This window comes from Triplophysa rosa, linkage group LG17, assembly GCF_024868665.1.
Source record: "Triplophysa rosa linkage group LG17, Trosa_1v2, whole genome shotgun sequence".
Classification (NCBI taxonomy): Eukaryota; Metazoa; Chordata; class Actinopteri; order Cypriniformes; family Nemacheilidae; genus Triplophysa; species Triplophysa rosa.
In genome coordinates this window covers 23741867-23765132 of record NC_079906.1, presented here as the reverse complement: position 1 = coordinate 23765132, position 23266 = coordinate 23741867, and the positions used below count along the sequence as shown (strand labels likewise).

The window sequence follows — 23266 nt, the reverse complement described above, 5'->3', positions numbered from 1 at the left end:
TGGAGAGAGGAGGCAGCTTTGCCCGCAGCAGTGTAAGCCTTCGACACCAGCGATGCCGAAAACTTAAACACTTTGGACGGGAGTCTAGGTCGACCTCTCCAGGTGGCCGCCGTCTGTGGGCACAGGTGCACCGCGACTGCACGCTCCACCTGGGGCTGGTCGATGTAGCCTCTAGCTGCCCCACAATCAAGGGAAGAAAGGGCGACGGAACTAGTCTGACGTGAATGAGCTTAAAAGGGGGCGTTCCAGGTCTTACTCAGTTCCTCATGCACTTCCGGGAAGAATGGAACCGGAGCCGGGGAGGGTTGGGGAAGGGGCGGTGCACTGCAGCCCAATGCTCGCTGCGGCCCAGGAAAGCATGGCTGACATCTCGACATCCGCCTCTTCCTGCGCTCGACCCCCCGAAGGAGGGAGCTCCAAGGAATTGTCGAGGTTGGATGCCAGTAGGTCACCCTCCGATGCTGCGAGGGACATCTCATTGTCATCACGAATCATTTCCGACTGCGTTGCTGAGGAACAAGACGGAGTGGGACCACCACTTGGGGAACGGTCAGACGAGCGAGACGGGGTGCGAGAGGTCCGCGAGCGCTTGGCTGACGGATTTACGCTCACAATAATCCCCATATCACCCTCGCTGCTCGCCGTAGCGGACGGCAGGGCCGTAGCCACTGCTGTCACAGAACGGGAAGCATACAAGGTGGTGGCTGGCTCCCGAAAGAACACAGCCACCCATGACCGCAATGTCTGGATTGCCATCTGCCGGCAGTGTGGGCAGGACGTATCCACAAAGGCTGCCTCAGCATGCTGGAGACCCAAATACTTGAGGCAGACATCGTGTCCATCCCCCTCCTCGATGAGAGTATCACACCCACGAGAACAGCGGGACATGCCACGCTAGAGAAATTTAGCTCTTTAGAAGTCTCGAACACCGCTGGAACCGCCGAGACGCCCAGGGGAAGTCGCTACAGGAAGGGACAGTCTGCTGCACCACATCATAAGATTCCAGCAGTAATTCAGCGGAGAGTTTTGAAGTCTCAAATTCGATCATACAAACGAAGGCTCAGAAGAACAAAATGTGAATGAATGCAGCACTCCGTCTCCCTTTTATACCCACATATTCGGGGGCGGAGTCCGGCATGCAAATTTCATTCGCCAATTTCATTGGCCTTCTCTAAACTAGTCAGAAGTTGTTAGGTTCTCAAGACGAACCCCATCTGTCGGTTCGACACAACGTCAAGAGACCGACAGAAAGGGAACTGCAGTTTAGAAACAGTGAGTTTAAGTTCAGAAGCCAAACAACAATTAGAATGTTCAGCACTCTGAAAAGGCCAATTATAAATAATTTCTGGTGGAAAATCAGCAACAGAAGAAGGTGGAATATCTTGTGTCATTATTTTTGTATCTGTGGTTGTCTGCTGAAATGTCTGAACTGCCCTCTAGATGACAGAGCTGAAGCTACACCAGCAAACACTTGCTGTGACATCACATTTGCTTTCATTTCCTATTTTCCAAGTTCTGATGCTTTGCACAGAAGTCAGTGAGAAACGGTTTTACCCTCAATAGTGTTCACTTTCGAATCACTACAATAATCAGCCAATCACTCAACACAAACAACTTTTATGGGTGGAAGTGACAGATATTTTACTAGAACATCAAATAGCGCTTCTGACAGAGCTCTCTAGCACCATTTTAATCAAACTTTACGTATACGATATTTTTATAGATTTCAACATTTAGAAAGGGTATTTAATATTAAGTTGTTAATAGAGTATGTAAAGTGACTTTTACTTGTGATACTTGACTGTTGCGCATTTATTTTCATCGCCTATCTTCAAAACTGTTTTTGTCAAAATTCCATACCTGAAAATCATAGCGATCAACCAACATCAGATTATGTTTGTTACATACAAGGTATGAAAGAAATAAAAACAGATTTGGAAAGGGCTCTCATATGTTATCAAAACCTGTAATCAGGGGCGATTCTAGGTTTTCAATATTAGGGGAGGGCTCAGGTTTCAATGAGGAGATTACTAAAATAAATAATTAAGAAAGAATATGCAGAATAAAGATAAGTTATTGTTATAAAAATGAATACCACATTTATAATTCAAAGTGACAATAACAGCCTCAAATTCATATAATAAATGTCACAATCAACTGTTGAGTCATTATTTAGTAGAAGGAATAACTTGATATGATGTTTCCCTGCCATTCATTCTGATTAGCACGAGCGCTGTCACTCTTGTGCATGACTGCGTGCTCATCTATCACATCCACAATATGTTTTAAATTAATAATAAAAATGCTGAAGTGTCTGAAAAACGACATTGAGCGTCTAGGTGCACTTTTGTTTACTCGGAACTCAGAAAAATGAATAACAGTCGCACCAGGCTGAACTAACTCTATCTGCCTGTCGTCTTTCCAAGGCTCTCAAAACTAGCTTCTGCTCTCTATAACTAGGTGCAGAAAAATAAAACAGCACTTCATCATGAATGACACATTTCTGTGCACTACAATATCATCATGATCGTTTTCTAAAATATGCCGCCATCATTGGTGTGAAGTGCTTTCATTTTGCTGGAGGTAAACAACTAATTAACAGTGTGACGAGGGGTGAACACAGACAAAACGTGTTTTACAGTGGATGGTAAAGTGTCGTGTATCGCTCCCGCATCATATTATGTAAACTGCATTTATAACAAAGAATGGCAAAGATGCAGATGTCATGTTATTGCACACACCTTGTACTCTGCTTATGACGTCCACTACTTTCTTTGCCACTGTGGACTGAAGAATGCGCTAAATAACGCAGCTTGCCGCCGTTTTCATAATATGACTTTTAAAGAGGACTAAAGCAACCTCGAATTCCTGTACAGATTACATAGCTACAGTATCTACAGTAGCTACAGTATTTTAGGGGAGGGGTGCTAAGCTAGACATTTAGGGTTGGTAAAGCCCACCTAAAAAGGGCCTTGCAACGCCACTGCCCGTAATATGTCAAAGGGAGAATTCACCATGTAATGGGTCTTCTCAGATTGCATCATAAATGCAAAGAAATCTGACCAGAAAAATAAAATACGGCATGAATTTTTATTCAATGATTGTTATCAATATTTATCTTTATCAATCTTGTTGACCACGTGCAATATAAATTAAAAAAGTTTCACTTTTCATCCATCAAAAATATGAAGATATATATATATATACTCAACTCAACTTTATTTATATAGCGCTTTTTACAATTTTCATTGTTACAAAGCAGCTGTACATAAGACATATCGACTATAAGAAAAACAATTAAAGTTGTACCTGTAAAAACAAGAAAAAGGTGAAAACACAGAAGACAGACACACCCACATACAAAACACTCCACACACACAATATGCACACGCACTAACACACATAGACATAGACACACACACGGACGCGCACACACATGCACGCACGCACAGTGAAAGCACACATTTAGGATAAAGGAGAGAGAAGCACAGGTCAAATATAACAGACTATAAATTCCTATATGCAATATTAATTAAGTAAAACTTTAAAATTCTAAAGCAGCCCCCCCGACCGGGCAAATAGTGCAAAACAGTATGCAAATGGTGGCGAGGAACCCAAAACTCTAATCGAGAAAAAAACCTCAGGAGAACCCAGGCCCAACCAGGGGATTCCAGTTCCCCTCTGGCAAAAGCTGCTGCCTCTGCACAAGCTGCACAAGCAGCACAAGTCCTTGCACAACAAGGCTAAATAAAAATAAATAAACTTACTAATAAGGTAAATTATAGATTTAAGATTATCATTAATAATCTAATAGCATTTGAAATTTTGTGGTGAGGACGTGTCAGGTGACCGTGTCCTTCTTTATCCAGCTCTATCATCTCAGCTCTTGTCAGGTCTCCGCTCTACCATCAGGTCAGGCCATGAACTGCATCCTGCTCGCTGTGGTAACCTTGGAACAATGAGACAAGACTGGCTGAGAGTAGAGTACTGTTCTGTACTCTTTGATGCAACAAGTACATCAGTTGTGTTTTTGGTTCCGGTTGATCTAACTAATGCAGCCTAAACCCTCAGAAGATTTATATTATGGAAGAGTAGTGTATGCAAGATTAAAAAGATGCGTCTTTAGTCTAGATTTAAACTGACAGAGTGTGTCTGCCTCCCGGACAGTGCAGGGAAGACTATTCCAAAGTTTAGGCGCTAGATAGGAAAAGGATCTACCACCTGCACTTGATTTTGAAATTCTAGGTATTACCAACTGACAGGACGCCTGAGAGCGTAATGCACGTGAAGGACTGTAATACAAAAGGAGTTCATTCAAGTACTGAGGAGCTAAACCATGTAAGGCTTTATAGGTAATAAGCAAGATTTTAAAGTTAACGCGATGCTTTATAGGTAACCAGTGCAAGGTTGACAGAACCGGGCTAATATGTTCATACTTTTTTGTACGTGTAAGAACTCGAGCTGCCGCGTTTTGGACCAGTTGGAGTTTTTGTAATAAGCCTGCAGGGCAACCACCTAACAGTGCATTACAGTAATCTAGTCTTGATGTCATGAATGCATGAATTAACTTCTCTGCATCTGACATTGACAGCATATGACGTAGTTTAGATATATTCTTAAGATGGAAAAACTCAATTTTACAGGTGTTGGCGACGTGGCTCTCAAATGACAGATTACTATCGAATAGAACGCCAAGATTCTTTGCTGACGACGAGGGTTTTATGGAACATCCGTCAATAGTTAAAGCAGTATTCTTGGTTGTTACTTATAGCAGTTTTCGGTCCAATAAGTAACACTTCCGTTTTGTCCGAGTTCAGTAATAAAAAGTTGTTATATCCTTATGTTTTTTATATCGACTATGCATTCCATTATTCGATGGAACTGCTGTGTTTCATGAGGCTTCGAGGAAATATGAAGTTGAGTATCATCAGCATAACAGTGAAAGCTAACTCCGTGTTGCTTTATTATATCTCCTAGAGGTAGCATGTATAATGTGAAGAGCAGAGGCCCTAAGACTGAGCCCTGTGGTACACCGAAAATGGTCGGATAAATAAGATTATCATATCCATACGTATCATCATATATATGGAATTGTTTATTTCCAAAAAGATATTACTTCGTTTCTAACCTTTTATTATTGTGCATTCCAGTTCCTACACATTATGTGTATATGTACACATTATATATATATATATATATATATATATATATATTAAAAAAGTTTATTTATTGATTCATTATTCTATGGTACATTTGATTGAACATTTATGGATTTATTGTCATTTAGCATATTTGGTAATTTTTCATTTTAAGTACTGAAACATATGAGTGAAAGTTAGATATTTCAAAATGTATATTATCATATAATATATATTTTGAAGAAAAAATAATTTTTGTTTTCTCAATTATTAATTGGAAAAACAGTAGTCACATCTACAACAACTGCACAACCAACAACCTTGACCACATCCTTAGCTACAACATCAACCCAACCTACAACTACACCAACAACCACAAATGAGCCTACAACAACTCCACCTGCGATGACAACTCAGCCAAGAACAACACTTGAGCCCACGACAACAACTCCATCTCCCACTACAACCACAAGCTCACCCACAACAACTACATCTGAGCCCACGACAACAACTTCATCTCCCACAACAAACACAAGCTCACCCACAACAACTACGACCACAGCTCAACCAACAACTATGACCACAGCTCAACAAACAACTACGACCACAGCTCAACAAACAACTACAAGCACAGCTCCACCAACAACTACGACCACAGCTCAACCAACAACTACGACCACAGCTCAACAAACAACTACGACCAGAGCTCCACCAACAGCTGTAAGCACAGCTCCACCAACAGTTGTAAGCACAGCTCCACCAACAACTATGACAACAGCTCAATCAACAACTACAACCACAGCTCAACAAACAACTACGACTGCAGCTCAACAAACAACTACAAGCACAGCTCAACAAATAACTACAAGCACAGCTCCACCAACAACTACGACCAGAGCTCCACCAACAGCTGTAAGCACAGCTCCACCAACAACTACGACCACAGCTCCACCAACAACTATGACAACAGCTCAACAAACAACTACGACCACATCTCAACAAATAACTACAGGCACAGCTACACCAACAACTACGACCACAGCTCCACCAACAACTACGACCACAGCTCAACCAACAATTACAACCACAGCTCAACAAACAACTATGACCACAGCTCAACCAACAACTATGACCACAGCTCAACAAACAACTACGACCACAGCTCAACAAACAACAACAAGCACAGCTCCACCAACAACTACAACCAGAGCTCCACCAACAGCTGTAAGCACAGCTCCACCAACAGTTGTAAGCACAGCTCCATCAACAACTACGACCACAGCTCAACCAACAACTACAACCACAGCTCAAACAACAACTACAACCACAGCTCAACAAACAACTACGACCACAGCTCCACCAACAGCTGTAAGCACAGCTCCACCAACAACTACAACCACAGCTCCACCAACAACTACAACCACAGCTCCACCAACAACTACNACAACCACAAGCTCCCCCACAACAACTACATCTGAGCCCACGACAACAACTCCATCTCCCACTACAACCACAAGCTCCCCCACAACAACAATATCTGAGCCCACGACAACAACTCCATCTCTCACTACAACCACAAGCACCCCCACAACAATTACATCTGAGCCCACGACAACAACTCCGTCTCCCACTACAACCACAAGCTCTCCCACAACAACAACATCTGAGCCCACGACAACAACTCCTTCTCTCACTACAACCACAAGCTCCCCCACAACAACTACATCTGAGCCCACGACAACAACTCCGTCTCTCACTACAACCACAAGCTCTCCCACAACAACTACATCTGAGCCCACGACAACATCTCCATCTCCCACTACAACCACAAGCTCACCCACAACAACAACATCTGAGCCCACGACAACAACTCCGTCTCTCACTACAACCACAAGCTCCCCCACAACAACTACATCTGAGCCCACGACAACAACTCCTTCTCTCACTACAAGCACAAGCTCCCCCACAACAATTACATCTGAGCCCACGACAACAACTCCATCTCCCACTACAAGCACAAGCTCCCCCACAACAATTACATCTGAACACACAACAACAACTCCATCTCCCACTACAAGCACAAGCTCCCCCACAACAATTACATCTGAACCCACGACAACAACTCCATCTCCCACTACAACCACAAGCTCCCCCACAACAACTACATCTGAGCCCACGACAACAACTCCATCTCCCACTACAACCACAAGCTCCCCCACAACAACTACATCTGAGCCCACGACAACAACTCCATCTCCCACTACAACCACAAGCTCCCCCACAACAACTACATCTGAGCCCACGACAACAACTCCATCTCCCACTACAACCACAAGCTCCCCCACAACAACTACATCTGAGCCCACGACAACAACTCCATCTCCCACTACAACCACAAGCTCCCCCACAACAACTACATCTGAGCCCACGACAACAACTCCATCTCCCACTACAACCACAAGCTCCCCCACAACAACTACATCTGAGCCCACGACAACAACTCCATCTCCCACTACAACCACAAGCTCCCCCACAACAACTACATCTGAGCCCACGACAACAACTCCATCTCCCACTACAACCACAAGCTCCCCCACAACAACTACATCTGAGCCCACGACAACAACTCCATCTCCCACTACAACCACAAGCTCCCCCACAACAACTACATCTGAGCCCACGACAACAACTCCATCTCCCACTACAACCACAAGCTCCCCCACAACAACTACATCTGAGCCCACGACAACAACTCCATCTCCCACTACAACCACAAGCTCCCCCACAACAACTACATCTGAGCCCACGACAACAACTCCATCTCCCACTACAACCACAAGCTCCCCCACAACAACTACATCTGAGCCCACGACAACAACTCCATCTCCCACTACAACCACAAGCTCCCCCACAACAACTACATCTGAGCCCACGACAACAACTCCATCTCCCACTACAACCACAAGCTCCCCCACAACAACTACATCTGAGCCCACGACAACAACTCCATCTCCCACTACAACCACAAGCTCCCCCACAACAACTACATCTGAGCCCACGACAACAACTCCATCTCCCACTACAACCACAAGCTCCCCCACAACAACTACATCTGAGCCCACGACAACAACTCCATCTCCCACTACAACCACAAGCTCCCCCACAACAACTACATCTGAGCCCACGACAACAACTCCATCTCCCACTACAACCACAAGCTCCCCCACAACAACTACATCTGAGCCCACGACAACAACTCCATCTCCCACTACAACCACAAGCTTTCCAAAAACAACTACATCTGAGCCCAGGACAACAACTTCATCTCTCACTACAACCACAACCTTTCCAACAACAACTACATCTGAGCCCAGGACAACAACTTCATCTCTCACTACAACCACAAGCTCCTTCACAACAACTACATCTGAGCCCAAGACAACAACTCCATCTCTCACTACAACCACAAGCTCCCCCACAACAACTACATCTGAGCCCACGACAACAACTCCATCTCCCACTACAACCACAAGCTTTCCAACAACAACTACATCTGAGCCCAGGACAACAACTTCATCTCTCACTACAACCACAAGCTCCTTCACAACAACTACATCTGAGCCCATGACAACAACTTCATCTCCCACCACAACCACAAGCTCCCCCACAACAACTACATCTGAGCCCATGACAACAACTTCATCTTCCACAACTCAAACAACAACTGTAGGTTTGTCTACAACAACAAGCCCACCTTCAACTTTGAGCAAATTTCAGCATACAACATCTAACATATGTAAGTTTCACTCGTTCACTTGCATCATGACAGATTTGACACTTCATATTTAGATTTTATTTAGAAATATCACAGGTTATATTTAAATGTATTACTTTTCTACAGAAGCCAGTGAAATATGAAGGTTTTGCTCATCCATTAATAATCAGTATTTTACTCAACACTAACAGCTGAGCTGGGTGAAAGTGACACACACAACATTTTTTAGCTGGTTTCTGGTTAGATTTCATTTTATATTCATGTTTAATGTTATAATTAGTCACATTAATTTATCCTTTAATTACTTTTTCATTACATTTGTTAATGTATTTTCCGCATAGTCTGGGGTTTTAAACTGCCACAGTATTTACACTTTTTGGAGAAGAACAACTTACCAATAGATTACCTCTAGTTGTTTTACATATGCTGTATATATAGACGAGGAAAATGTACATTTGAATGTCAGAATTTTTAACTTGCTCGATTTACTATGCTGTATGATGTATGACCACAGCTCCGCCAACAACTATGACCACAGCTCCGCCAACAACTATGACCACAGCTCAACAAACAACTACAAGCACAGTTCCACCAACAGCTGTAAGCACAGCTCCACCAACAACCACAGCTGAACAAACAACTACGACCACAGTTCCACCCAAAACTACCACGACAAAACATCCAACAACAACAAAAACCACACAACGGTCAACAACAAACACAAAACCTCCAACAACAACCACAAAACATCCGACAACAACTACTACCCCAAAACGTCCAACGACAACAACAACTACTACCCCACCAGTTCCAACACGACCTCCACCGAAAGTAACCGTTCAGGCTGTGATTTTAGTTGAATATAGTCCACAACTTGAAAACACACAAAGTCCTGAATTTAAGAAGCTTGCAGGAACTATTATGCAGTGGGTAAGTTTGAGAACATGTTTTTGTGCTTTGTTGTTGTAAATATAAAACAAGTTTACAAGAGCGCTTAAAATTTAACAAGACCATTTAAAATCTTCTTGCATAATACAATTACTGCCATGTTTGGCCCCCTGAATGTTATTTTACAGTGTTCACGGGGTCAAGCATTTGCAACGTCAAGAATGTCAGCAGCAAATATGTACCCACAGAAACAGATTTTTAAGTTCAGAAAACTTAAAAACAGAAAACTGGTATTTCTGGAGCTGTAGGTGGCACTCCATGAAAACTGCTCAGACACCCTTAAGACTTAATGATGATGGTTTAGATTTTTATTTCAATACATCAAGTCATTTTCAAACTATAGCTTCACCTTCAGATTTATTGATGTGTTCCACTCAGGCATGTAAGTTATTTTTCAGCGGAACCTCTCTTGCTCAAGGTTCAAAAGAATGACTGTATGTCTCTAAGCAAATAAAAACTATTTGGCCAGAAAATTACTTGTTGGTGTCACTGGACGATTTGAGATAGAGACCAGAAGTGTTCCTCCAAAAAACTGTATAAACTGTAAAATAGTAGTAATATTAAGTGGAAGAGCATTTCTTGTATAACCTCCAAATAAACGTGATTTTCTGCGTATTGTTGGTATAATAATATATGCAATCTGTGTGGTACATTAAGAGAATGTCAAATATAATCTACTTACATGAACTATGATTCTTGTTTTGTTATAGTTGGAAGAACTCTATAGAAGGATCTATGGAATTCGTTTCTCGAGGATCGTTGTTGTTGCCTTGAGGTAAGTTCATGATGTGTTTAATTACTTAAAGGCTTAGTTCACACCAAAATAAAAATCTGTCAGGTTTGTTTCAAACCTGTGTACATTTCTTTGTTCTGTTGTCAGCAACTGACATTTATCAACTACCATAGTAGAAAAAAGTATTGTATACATATATTTTGTTCTGTTGAACAGAAAAGAAAATGTTTGAAAGGATTTAGGAAACAGATCTGAGGCACCTTTAACTACTATTTTATTTGTTTCTCCTATGATAGTCAACGGTGCCCCAGAAAGCTAACTTGTTTCTAAATGTATTTCTTTTTGTTTAACAGAACAAAGACATTTATATAGGTTTGGAACAACTTGAGATTGACAGAATGTTCATTTTGGAGCGAACTATCCCTTTAAAATGAGTCTTTATTAATGCATTTACAATCCACAATGTCAGTCAGTTTATTTGATGAAATGTATGCAAATGCCACCCTGACACACAAAATTTACCTTCAAATATATATATATATATATAAACCTCAGAAAGTCTTGCGTATTCTCCTAAACCAACAGATTAAACAGCTATTTTTAATTGCTTGTTTGCAGACGTGTTGTCAGAACCCGGATGTTAGCCAACGTGGAGGCGGAGATTGATGTAGTGTTCAATGAAAACTCACCTCAATCACTCCCCGACAACGCTGAGATTGTGGAAGCGCTAAAAGTAGCAGCTAAAAATGACACCTTCCAAGCAAACCTCCCCATGCTTGAAAACTCCATTACTGTGATCAGTAAGTTCGCTTCACAGTTGTCTTGGTGTGATCCGTTCAGTTTGACTTTTTTCCAGACGCATCCAGAGGTTTATTCACGTTGTTATTTTGCGTTTGTGCTTCTGTAGAAGAGCTGAAGAAAATCCCTGTGACCTTCTTGACCAATGGCACGTTTGTGCCAGAGCTCTTATATGCAGAATCAAATCCATTTCAAGACAGGGCGTTTATGATAAAAGTTTGGGTAAGTATGAAGTGTTCACGTGGCTATTTGGCGAAACATACCATATCATTTTGACTAGTGTATTTTTGGTATTGGAAATAAATAACTATTTTGATTGTTTTAGCTTGAACCTTTCTTCATCTCGGATTATCGGTCATCATTCAGCGTTTTATATCTAACCTACTTCAGGTACGCACATGCACGTGTGATTCTCTCTCTATTCCCATGGGGATATATGTCTGTTTAAAAAGAACATTACATTTTCGTCATCCAACACTCAAGTTTGTCTGGATTAACTTGTCTTGTTACTCTATGTTGTTGTTGGTTTCTTTAATATAGCTCTTTTGATTCAAAATCTTGTTTGTCTCAAACCCCAGTTCCTACTCAAGTGATGTCAAAGCAGTCATCGCCCCCACCATCAAAAACGCCATGAATCTCAATTTCGCATCAAACACCGCTCTACCCATTGACACCCAGATCGTGGCCACTATACTCCGAGCTGCCAACAGCAATTCACTGCCCTTCAAAATCTTCCCTTATTCAATTGTGGTCAATGGCATTGGTACGTGACTCAGTCTGCCATTTTATTTCACTTTTAATGACCATAATGCTCTCATGCAGTATTGCACATTAACAGTGAATGCTAAAATACGAAACTGAATGCTGCTTTTTCTTTCCTTTGTAACGCAGCGTACTCCTCAGCTGAAGTGAGCAGTCACACCAGCATGCTGACAGCTTCCATCCTGGTGGTTTTGTCTCTTCTGGTCACACGGTTTGACTGATTGTAGTCCGACATGTGCGCTGTGATGTTTGTTATTTTTTAGTTGTTTGTCCTTGAATCTAAATTAAATGGGGAAAGGCCGTGCCTCTCCAACATACCTGTCACTCTGGAATAGATAGGCCCCTCCTTTAAAACCCAACAGAACAATGGCCATCGTGAAAAAAAAGATGTCTGAAGAACTAATTTCTTCCTCTTGAAACCTGCAGAACAGCTTCGAAAAGAAAGACAGTCACGGGACATGAAAAACACCCACAGATCAGACGATGTAGTGATGAAACTGGACTGCACTTGTCATTCATCTGGACAGCAGATCATTTGTTAGTTATGTGTTGAAGTCATCATGTGATGGGGTCTACGGGGTTAAAGCACATATTGCACGTCTATATTGGGTCCTGCACTTTTCCGCCCTTTTGAAATAGGAATGTAAACATGAGCATTTCTTCTGAATCCTTCAGTCATGGCAAATGGACGTTAAACCCAATGGAAGTTTTTTTGTGCCAAAACCCGAAGCATGAAAATGTCAACCTAGGTGAGCTTTTGAGACAGTGCCACCTACAGGAATGACGTTACACATGACGATACAAAAGACTTTCTCCCCCTATATTCTGGATTGTGTCTGTTTTACATATGTGATTGTTGAATTTAGACAAATATCTCAGAGTTTCTCTAGTGTTTATCTTTTTATATAATAACCTCTTCATCCAAATGTATTCTGTGTTAATATTGTTCACACTGGATGTGGTTTTACAATGTTAAGGGTTCTATAGTACAGACCCTCAAGTATTTATTCTTTTTGTTTTAGGTTTAACAATACATTAACCTTATTTTAATATATGACATTCTGTAACATTGTAAATAGAAAATATATAGAGTAATATATAAATGCTTTCTCTTGACAACATATTTAAGCACATGTTATTGATGTTAGCGCTTCAAACAAATAAAATACATTGGTTAACTCCTGGTTTGTGATAAAGGGATCATGAGATGTGATAGAGATATAAAGTCTCTAGTAGTGTGAGTCTTTCTTCAGTGGAACACAAAAGAAGATATTTTGAGAAATGTCTAAGTGGTTTTGTGTTCATACAATGGTAGTGAATGGAGTTCAGTGTTGTTTGAACATTCTTCAGAATATCTTCTTTTGTGTTCAGCAGAAGAAATGCATGAATGATAAAAGAATAAATGATAAAATGATCATTTAATTTGGGCACTGTCCCTTTAATAGATTGAAATAAGTATTTTTTTTCTTTTAGCAAAAGGATATTTGTAAAGTTGATCAAGTGTCATTTTTTTTGTTGTGTGTGGTGCGGACAGCGTCCAGTGAATGTCTCTTGCTGGTTGAGTACGAGTTCATAGCAGTATTACATTAGGTTGAATGTCTCCACAAAAAGAATTGTGGATACATTTAACTTAGTCTCAGCCTCAGACGTCATGCCCACGGACCGTTGGCTAAATGTCTAATGCATAAGGCACACTTTTCTGGAAACACTTCAGCACGTTCGAAGTCTTCATCTGATTGGTTGAATTTCACAGGATTTCCAGGAGACGTGCGTGTCGTGTTCTTTAACGGTCTGCCTGGAAACAACACAAAGCCGTCTGATCTAAGAAGTAAGCTGTCGTGTTTACAACGGTTGCTATAAGAATTCATCACGATCGACTTCATTCTTAAAAGTATGCGAGGTTCACGGCATAAACTTATAATCATTTTGTTGCTGTTAACTTTTTAACATTTCCACGCCTCTAAACATGACGCGGCACAAAATGAAACATGATTGGTTGCTTTAAGTGTCAGTCATATGGCCTCTTGGGCAGGCCTTGGCCAAAGAAAGCGGCGATAAGTTCCAGACCTTAAGTATGAACTACATCTAACCTGATATAACTGAAAACATCATTGTGCTTTTTGTCCAGTAGTTTTTAGTTTTAGTTTATTTATTTAAAATACAGTGAAACAGTAAATTTACAGTAAAATCCTTTTGTGCTTGGGGGGCACTTACCATGGAGTTGTGTGTCACACGCTAATTAACATATTCGTGACTTCATTTTGTAGATTTGCGTCTTTCGCTTCTACTCTCTGAACATTCTGTATTTTAATACAGCTTATTGCCATTCTATGCATTTTATGTTTCTGAAGTCATTTCTGATTTATAACCGCAACATCGTCTGACAAATGAATGAAAGCTAAGGCTTATCCAAAAAGACGGCAAGTTTGTCATTATATGTTCTTCTTCCGAACAAAAGTGGCTAAAGGGGTCGGAAAAGTTGCTAAATCTAGTGAAAGATTTGTTAATTTAGCAACACTGGCCAGACAGGATTAGAAATTAATTGAAAACATGTGTCACCTAGAAGCTGCAGCTGTCACGTGGGGAGGATTTTTGGTGTAGCGGAAATGCTGATTCTTAATGAAAAATTATCTTACAGTAGAATTGAATTCACTATGAACATTTAAAATGCTAAAAATCAATAACGAGAAAATATGAACTATTATGTTTTTCATTCATAACTGAAACAAAATTTTAATTGGCTCAAACTCCACCTATGAGTAAAACTGCAGATCCCTGTTCACTTGTATGCGTTTATGATAGACTCATTGGCAAATCCCAGAAACAGCTGCTGGAATTTGTCATAATTGCAATACTTACCTCCAGTGCTTAAAGGCGGGGTAACCGATTTCCGAATTACGCTTTAGACAACTGAGTCGGGCCGAGTACCAAAACAACCTTGTAGCCACCAATCAGCAGTAAGGTGCACAGTGCACATGACGGACATTAGCCGAGAAATCGGACACCCCGCCTTTAATTTGTAAATTCCGAGGTGCCGGAATAAGGGGACATGGCAGATCCGGCAAGTTAGTGGGGTGGGGAGAAGTAACGGAATGTGCAATGTCTGAGTGGTTTTCTATCGAGCTATTTAGATGTTTTGAAAATGCGCATAACCTAAGTGGAAACAGAAATGTGAAGATAATCTCAGAATTATCAAAGAAATGTAACGTGCTAGACGCAGCTATCTGCTTTTATCTTGAGTTTGCCTTAAACTGAGCTGACAGTACGGGACTGTGAGACTACTTGAATTGCTATGGCGCTTATACTACACAACAAGGTTTCTTGTCATCCTTCATCTTATTGTTGTAGCAGCACGCACACTACACAACACAACGCAGACAAAGTGCATGCTGTGGACTTAGAAGTAAATGGCCACTGCTATGATTGGATAGCAGTTTGCATAGTAAACTTAGTTGGAGCCTTCTGTGAATTTGTTTAGACACGTAATGTTAGGTTACACATTATCATAACATATCAAGTGATCTCTATCAAAGCAATAGTGACACATAGTACAAATATGTTTTACTCACATAAGATTGCTGCGCCATTGCTGTCGGATCCAATATTGACTGCACAGCACTGCTTTTTAATTTTAGTCTCTCCGCAAATCCAGCGTCGACCTCTGCCTTGTTCACAGAGGAATTCATGGTGAAAGCATTTGACGCGAACAAATGCTCAATGTTTCACCCACGTGAGCTGGAATGTACTTAAAACTAAACTTCAACCACGCATTCCTAATATCAGAATCCCAAGGAAGCGACTGCGAAGCTAACACAGTTACGTTGTGATGACGTACCTGGACCGGACCATATTCGTTGCCACGACGTACCATGATAACATTCCAGCGACGTAACTTTGTGATTCCCATATTCGTCCTGACGACGTAACATTGGACGTTGTTGGGATATGGTGATTACCTCTTGAAGACATACCTGGAACGTACCATATTCTTTCATGATTCTCAATGAGGACCCAGGTGCAGACAACGGTGGACGGAAAACAAAAGACTTCTAATAAAAAACACAAATCAAACACCCACGATGGGGATACAAAATGGGAACAGAGCTAACAATACATAAAAATATAAACCAAAAACTTCCCACGTGGGGGACAAAACAAGCGGACAGGGTATTCAAACAGACTATATAAAACTAAGACAGGACTACACTAAATACACACAAGAAGACAGGATCAATGGATAAGCAACACTCACAGGGACTAGGAACAGAGGTGAATACAAAACGAATCAGCACAAGACAAGAGACACCAGGTCAATATATAGAGAAATACAAACGAAGGATAACGACACAGGGCAGGTGAGGGTAATCAAACACTCAGGGAAAGTTAACGAGGAAACGAGATGGCGGGAACAGAGACCTGGACCGGAGAGAGAGAGTATGGAAGGCCGAAAGGTCAACAATCTCCCTCTCCACATAAAACATAAGGCTTTGTCATGACTCTGCTACAGGACCAAGAAAATCATGACTAAGTGAAGCAGAGCCATGACAATATTCGTCACATTGAAGTACCAAATAACGTTTCTGGGACTTGATGAGCACGTCCTAACGACCAAACAGTCACGTTGTTAAAATCTTTTTTATTTTTATTTAAACAATTATCATCCCTCACATGGAGGATTAAATTATTTTGTGATTTAATATGTGCGTTAAAGATTAAAATGTATGCACAATTGGAGTAATTCTCTATTCATATATGTATAGAGCACAGTATAGCGATTATAAAACTCAACACAACACTGTACATCACAATCAGATATTTTATTTATACTGTAGTTCATGACATAAATAATCAAAGACTTCAACACAATATAGAGGATTTAAAGCAGATATTTATTGACAGAGATGAATAAACATTATGTTTAGGCTTTACATTATATTCTTGTCTTACCACATATGTTTAGCAGGTTGTCCGATTTTAGAAACAACAATCAAAAGCTTCTTAAAGCCGAGCTGACACTACGGGACTGTGAGACTACTTGAATTGCTATGGCGCTTACACTACACAACAAAGTTCCTTCTCATCTGTCGTCGTCTTGTCATAGCTGCGCGCATACTACACAACACACCACTGACGAGGTGCACACACCACAAAACATTCGTTGAAGAGGCGGTCCCGACCATCAGTAAAAATACGTTTAATTTCATCTTCCCTCCGTTTATATCATCTGCACTGTGATTGGCTGGATTAGTTCCACGTGGTCGTTCAATCGCGCACACAACGAGATCACTAGGCGATAATATCAAACAGGTTTGAAAATATCGTAGCGTCTGGGATAGCTCGAGACAGGTCCAGATCGCGTTGCACACTTGCTTATACACTTGCTTATACTTAACGAGCTTCGGCGACCGAAACGAGCACCGATTTGGAAATCTGGAAATCTTTGGAAATCTGGATTTTGGCAGCAAAATCCAGCCAAAAGTCACGTAGTGTGAGCTTGCAATTAGTCACACTCACAAACATCAGGGTCCGTTCATTTAAACGCGCCGAATTGATTTACTCTCACATCTGAAGTGAAAGTGACCTATTAGTCAGATATGGTGACCCATACCCGAAATGTGACCCATCCAGAGAGTAGTGAACACACGCACAGCAAGTGGTGAACACAAGTACACCCAGAGCAGTGGGCAGCTATCACTGCAGCGGCGGGGGGCAAACAGGGGTACGGTGGCTTGCTCAAGGGCACCTCAGTCATTACCCATCGGCTCTGAGAATCCAACCGGCAACCTTCTGGTCACGAGTCCGACTCTCTAACCATTAGGCCACAACTGCCCCCAAAGGTAAGGTAAAAGTAAATCTGTAAGGTATAAAGTAAAGAAAGAATATTAATAAACCGCTAAAGTAAAATCAGGCAGTGAGGTAAAAAGAAATGACCGTTAATGTTTAAATGATGAGAGCGCGCAGCTCTTTGCAGAACAAAGAAGGCGTGCTAGAGACGCGCGTGCACAAATAAATAGTTGTAATTGTGGTATCGAATTAAACTCCAGTTTAATTGCTGTCAGAAGTCAGATTAATAGCATTCGTCTTGACATTATAACAGATTTTACTCTGATCATACATTTTCCATACAATAACATTATAAACAGAAATGACCAGATTCATTAATCAAATGACCAGTGTCGAGGTCATCTGAAGATCAGTACATGACGTCGCTACAACGTTCTGCATGGGATTAATTCATGACATTATTTGAGGACGTGGTTCAGACGTTTCTGGAACGTAAGCAAAAATTCTAAGAAATGGAACGTTGTCAAGACGTCCTCAGAACGTGGTCACAAAGTAATGTCACGGTGACCACATGAAGACCAACTGGCGACGTTGTCAGAACGTACTGTGTTAGCTGGGTGTGTTGCAGTAACAGTGCAGCCTTCAATTTGCAGGTTATAATCCGAAATATTCGTCTTGCGTGTCTTTGGTCCGATAAGTGATATCCCTCATATGATTGTAAAGCGCTTTTGGGTGTAAAGCAATACACAATAAAGCGCTATATAAAAGCCTCATTCATTCATTTTTTCTAGGAACTGAATGCACCTTAAACTTATTACGAACACTTACAGTAAATTAATTAAAGCAGTCTGTGTTTAATTAAACAATAGTATGTTCTATGACTATGTTGTTATTAATACAGTTGCTTAGTTGGTTTTATACAATAAGGCAGATTTTGTTACTTCAAATAATAATTTGGAACGGAGAAAACCCCCACAGGCAAAAGCCCTATTAACATACTCTTTACCACAGATATCTTTACCATGGTTCAAAACACACAATATCATTAAAATACATGAAATTATAAGAGATATTGGATATGAATTGCTAATAGTTTAATAACATTAGGCAGTGAACAACCTATAGTTTGACAGGCTTGTGGACCTACCTTCCCATTTTCGCTTTCCAGCACCAGACTGCTTTCACTTCCTGGGGCCCGTTAAAATGTGAACTCTGAGTTGGTTAAAACCGAGATGCGAAACTTTGAGTTTTTGGTTTCAGAACAGCTGATTTGAGTTAGTTCTATCAACTCTGGGTAGACTTACCTTGACTTAAGCGCTTGCACCACAACTACGACAAGCCATGATCAATGAAGCTCTGACATTACGATTCACCATGGCAACGGCTGTCACGGTCCTGCATTCTTGGTTCTGTATTTCTAGTCATGTGGCAGGATCGGGAAGAAGCCCTTAGGTTTTATGTGAGAAAGCCATGAGTTGTTTATGTTTTTTACTTCTCATGTGTTTTCTCGTGTCTTGTCATTGGCCCCGCCCCTCTCGTTTCATGTATTGCTTCCCTGCTGTGTCTAATGTTTCTCACCTGCCCTGTGTCATTATCCCTCGTTTGTCTCACCTATAAATGCCCTCTTGTTTCTTTGTCCTGTGCTCGTGGATTGTTCTGTGTACCTTGTACTTCGTGCCTCGTATTGTGAGTTCCTGTTCGTTGTCCGAAACCTGTGCCTTGTTTGTTTGTTTGTTTATTTAATTTCCTTACCCTGCCTTGACGTTGTGTCGTAAGTTTGTTTTGTTATTTTCTAGTTTTGCCCCATCGAGGGAAGTCTTTTTTTTGAGTTCTTGTTTTGTTGCCGTGTCCGTTTTTCCCCATTGTGGGTTTTTTGGTTTGTGTTTTTTGTGTTAAATAAAGTCTTGGTTAACCCCTTCACACCTGCCTGCTATTGGGTTCTTCTGTCCACCGATCCTTGACAACGGCACCAAAAAAAAGCAAGATGGCGGCAGAAAGCACTTGAGAGCGAGGCACACTTTCTGCTCTGCATATAGTGGATTTACTAATGTGCTTTAATATGTAAGTGACTTAAGTTTAAGTTGATAAAAAGATAAATCTACCAATAAACAAACAAATTAATCAGTAGATGAATGAAACAACAGAAATAATAAAAAAATCTTGTATCTCTCACTCATCATGAGTACTCTAGTGAGACGTCATGGTGTATGGGACACTTGAAAGTGAAATGATGAAAGTGACCTATTTGTCAGGTATGGTGACCCATACCCAAAATGTGACCTCTGCATTTAACCCATCCAGAGAGTAGTGAACACACGCACAGTAAGTGGTGAACACACGTACACCCGGAGCAGTGGGCAGCTATCACTGCAGCGCCCCCATCGGGCGGTTCCATCTGATGTATCCTCATGATTGGTTCCCACCTCGGCAACGCATGACCTTCCCTAGGTGGACCTCCACCTTGTGGTAAATTACTTCAGTCCGTACATTTTTCCCATGAGTTCTCCCCTGACGGCGAGACCATGCTGGTGTCTCCACTAAACTCCTCCCTATAGTAGGAAGTGGTCTCTGTAGTGCGTTTCCTCAGTGAGGAAATAACGCTTACCCAGTGGCCCTTACGGGTGCCGGGCGGCTTCTCGCTGGTTAGAGAACTAAGGCCTCCGCCTGTGACGGCCGGTGGCAGGGGCTTCCCACCTTTTAAGAAAAGCTCTGGGATCCCCTACCTCTCCACTGGACGGTCACAATTTCGCGCTGGCGCTCACGACTGACACGCCTAGGCCAGTCAGCATCGCCTCGCTAGAGATTGTGATGCGGCACAGCGCCGTGGCGTTTTCCAGAGCAGAACCCCATCTGTCGGTTCGACACAACGTCGAGAGACCAACAGAAAGTGGAACGTCTTGGTTTACGAATGTAACCTCTGTTCCTGATGGAGGGGAACGAAGACGTTGTGTCCTTGCATGCCACCAATGCTGGCCGCCCCACCGCAGCGGGTCAGAGGTATGCTCTCAGGCTCCTCAGCCAAAAAGGTGAATGAATGAGCACGCCGTCTCCCCTTTTATACCCGGATATCCGGGCGCGGAGTCCGGCATGCAAAATTTAATTCGCCCAATTTCATTGGCCCTTTTCAAAAATAGTCAGAAGTTGATAGGTTCTCAAGGGCCGAACCCCATCTGTCGGTTCGACACAACGTCTTGTTCCCCTCCATCGGGAACAGAGGTTACATCTGTAACCATACTGTAACCAAGACGTTATCTCTCATCTCTCCCCCATCTGGATATCCTGGATCCATCAAATGGAAGTGTACAGTAAAGGTTTCCCCCCTCTTTAATCTAATGCTGTTAAATTTAATGCAAACTTTTTTGCTGAAATATCCACAGCATTAACAACAAAAGAGCGCGGATTATCTGTCCATCCAGATGCGTGTGAAAAGTTGGCGATCGTTGGAGAATAGCGATAATCATCATCATCATAAAACCTTCCTCAAAACACATTCCTCCTCCAGAGGACCTCGCACCAGCAAAGTTCGCACAGGGCCCGCCTCGCAAACCCCCTTGCGATGGCACTGCCTGGATCACATCAGGTGTTTTTCTACTTTAATGCGTGCCTCATCCCGACCGATCGGCGTATGACTTTAAAGTACCCAGAGAACAATTGAGAGCATGCAGAGCAGACCCGTCTCTCGCCGGTACCCATGAATATTCATCCGCTGATCAGTCTGTGCACAGCACCGCGTGTAGCCAAACAGAACCACCTCACAAAACACTCTGAGTATATTAACCCCTGAAATGAGGGAAACTCTGGGTTTTGTGTTTCAGAATGTGAGGTATGTCAAACCTGAGAAAGGGGGTAACTCAAGCCCCGTTTCTAAAGGAGAGGTCACTTATACTCAGAGTCAGTAACCATAGTAACTTACTCCTGGGAACCTTACCCAGCGGTGCATTTCCCCGAACCAACGACATAACTCGCTGGTTAACCACCATAGTACGATGCATCGTTGGGTAAATTAACAAATGTAGTTACGACTGTTTCAGAAACCGTAGTAACCTGTCGGAGATCAATTGTTTGAACCAAGTTGGTTCAACAATCTACAGTAGTTGATGACGCCACACAAGGTGGGTGGAGTAATGATGTCTACTAATAAAATACGTTCGAATTAATGTCAAATTCTTGCTGTAAATAACATGCATTGCATTCATTTTGTTATGTGTTGTTTTTATTTCACGATTTTATATTCATATTAAAGTGTCCTCTTACTTCATTCCGCCCCAGGGATTCCCCAGGGTCTTAGAGCATGCATTGTTGAACTAATGCTGGAACGAAGGAACTTGCGACCATAGTTGGCTAACGTTGCTTTTGGGAAACGCACCCCTGGTCGGGAGCAGGTTTTCTTTGGTAAAGCCAGAGTTTCTTTTGATCACCTCCCCTTTTTAAAGCACAAGTGGTGTACCTCATTCATTCATTCATTAATACAGTCATTCATGGCACACATTATGATCACACAGAGACCATCTCAGTGACTTATATGTCATATGTGCTTTTATAGAGGATCCTGTATGTGAAGACACTGCATTCATTCATTGGGATGTTCTTTGATTTCAGGAGAAGAATTTAGGACCCGAGTGGAATTTTGTCATTTTCCTGTGCATTTTTATTAAAACTGTACCATTGTTCTTTACAGTGAAGTAGATCTATAAAAATAAACTCATCCATCATTACATCAATAACATCAGCCACCGTACGTGTATTACATCAGAGGAGATTTTTCTCACAAATGTTAGTTTTTTATGGAGGATAAGAAATGACTTAATAAAGTGTGCAAATAAAGTGCACAAATAAAGAAATTAATAAATACAGACAAATGCAGTGATACAGGTAATAAACAATTAATTTAGACGTGCAGCCATTCCACCCAAAACTTCTCCGAGCAGGGTTCGAACTGATTATCACTCTGACTTTGACACGAGAGTCTGACACACTAACAAGTGGCAGTCGTGGCCTAATGGTTAGAGAGTCGGACTCGTGACCAGAAGGTTGCCGGTTCGATTCCCAGGGGCTGGCGGGTAACGACTGAGGTGCCCTTGAGCAAGGCACCTTACCCCTACTTGCTCCCCGGNGTATAATTCCAGCATTTTTTCTAGGAACTGAATGCACCTTAAACTTATTACGAACACTTACAGTAAATTAATTAAAGCAGTCTGTGTTTAATTAAACAATAGTATGTTCTATGACTATGTTGTTATTAATACAGTTGCTTAGTTGGTTTTATACAATAAGGCAGATTTTGTTACTCCAAATAATAATTTGGAACGGAGTAAACCCCCACAGGCA

At 41.7% G+C, this 23266-nt stretch overlaps 1 protein-coding gene across 1 annotated transcript in view; it reads left to right on the top strand.

The window, feature by feature from the left end:
* Positions 1 to 13325, top strand: part of LOC130567879 (mucin-2-like) — a 32780-nt gene extending 19455 nt beyond the window's left edge. The window contains exons 5-12 of the mRNA XM_057356352.1: positions 6618 to 8934; positions 9428 to 9843; positions 10572 to 10636; positions 11213 to 11394; positions 11502 to 11614; positions 11718 to 11782; positions 11971 to 12155; positions 12284 to 13325. Of these exons, the coding sequence (XP_057212335.1) occupies positions 6618 to 8934; positions 9428 to 9843; positions 10572 to 10636; positions 11213 to 11394; positions 11502 to 11614; positions 11718 to 11782; positions 11971 to 12155; positions 12284 to 12375 (3435 nt within the window). The 3' untranslated portion in view covers positions 12376 to 13325. The remainder of the gene's footprint in view (positions 1 to 6617; positions 8935 to 9427; positions 9844 to 10571; positions 10637 to 11212; positions 11395 to 11501; positions 11615 to 11717; positions 11783 to 11970; positions 12156 to 12283) is intronic.
* The last annotated feature ends 9941 nt before the right edge of the window (positions 13326 to 23266 follow it).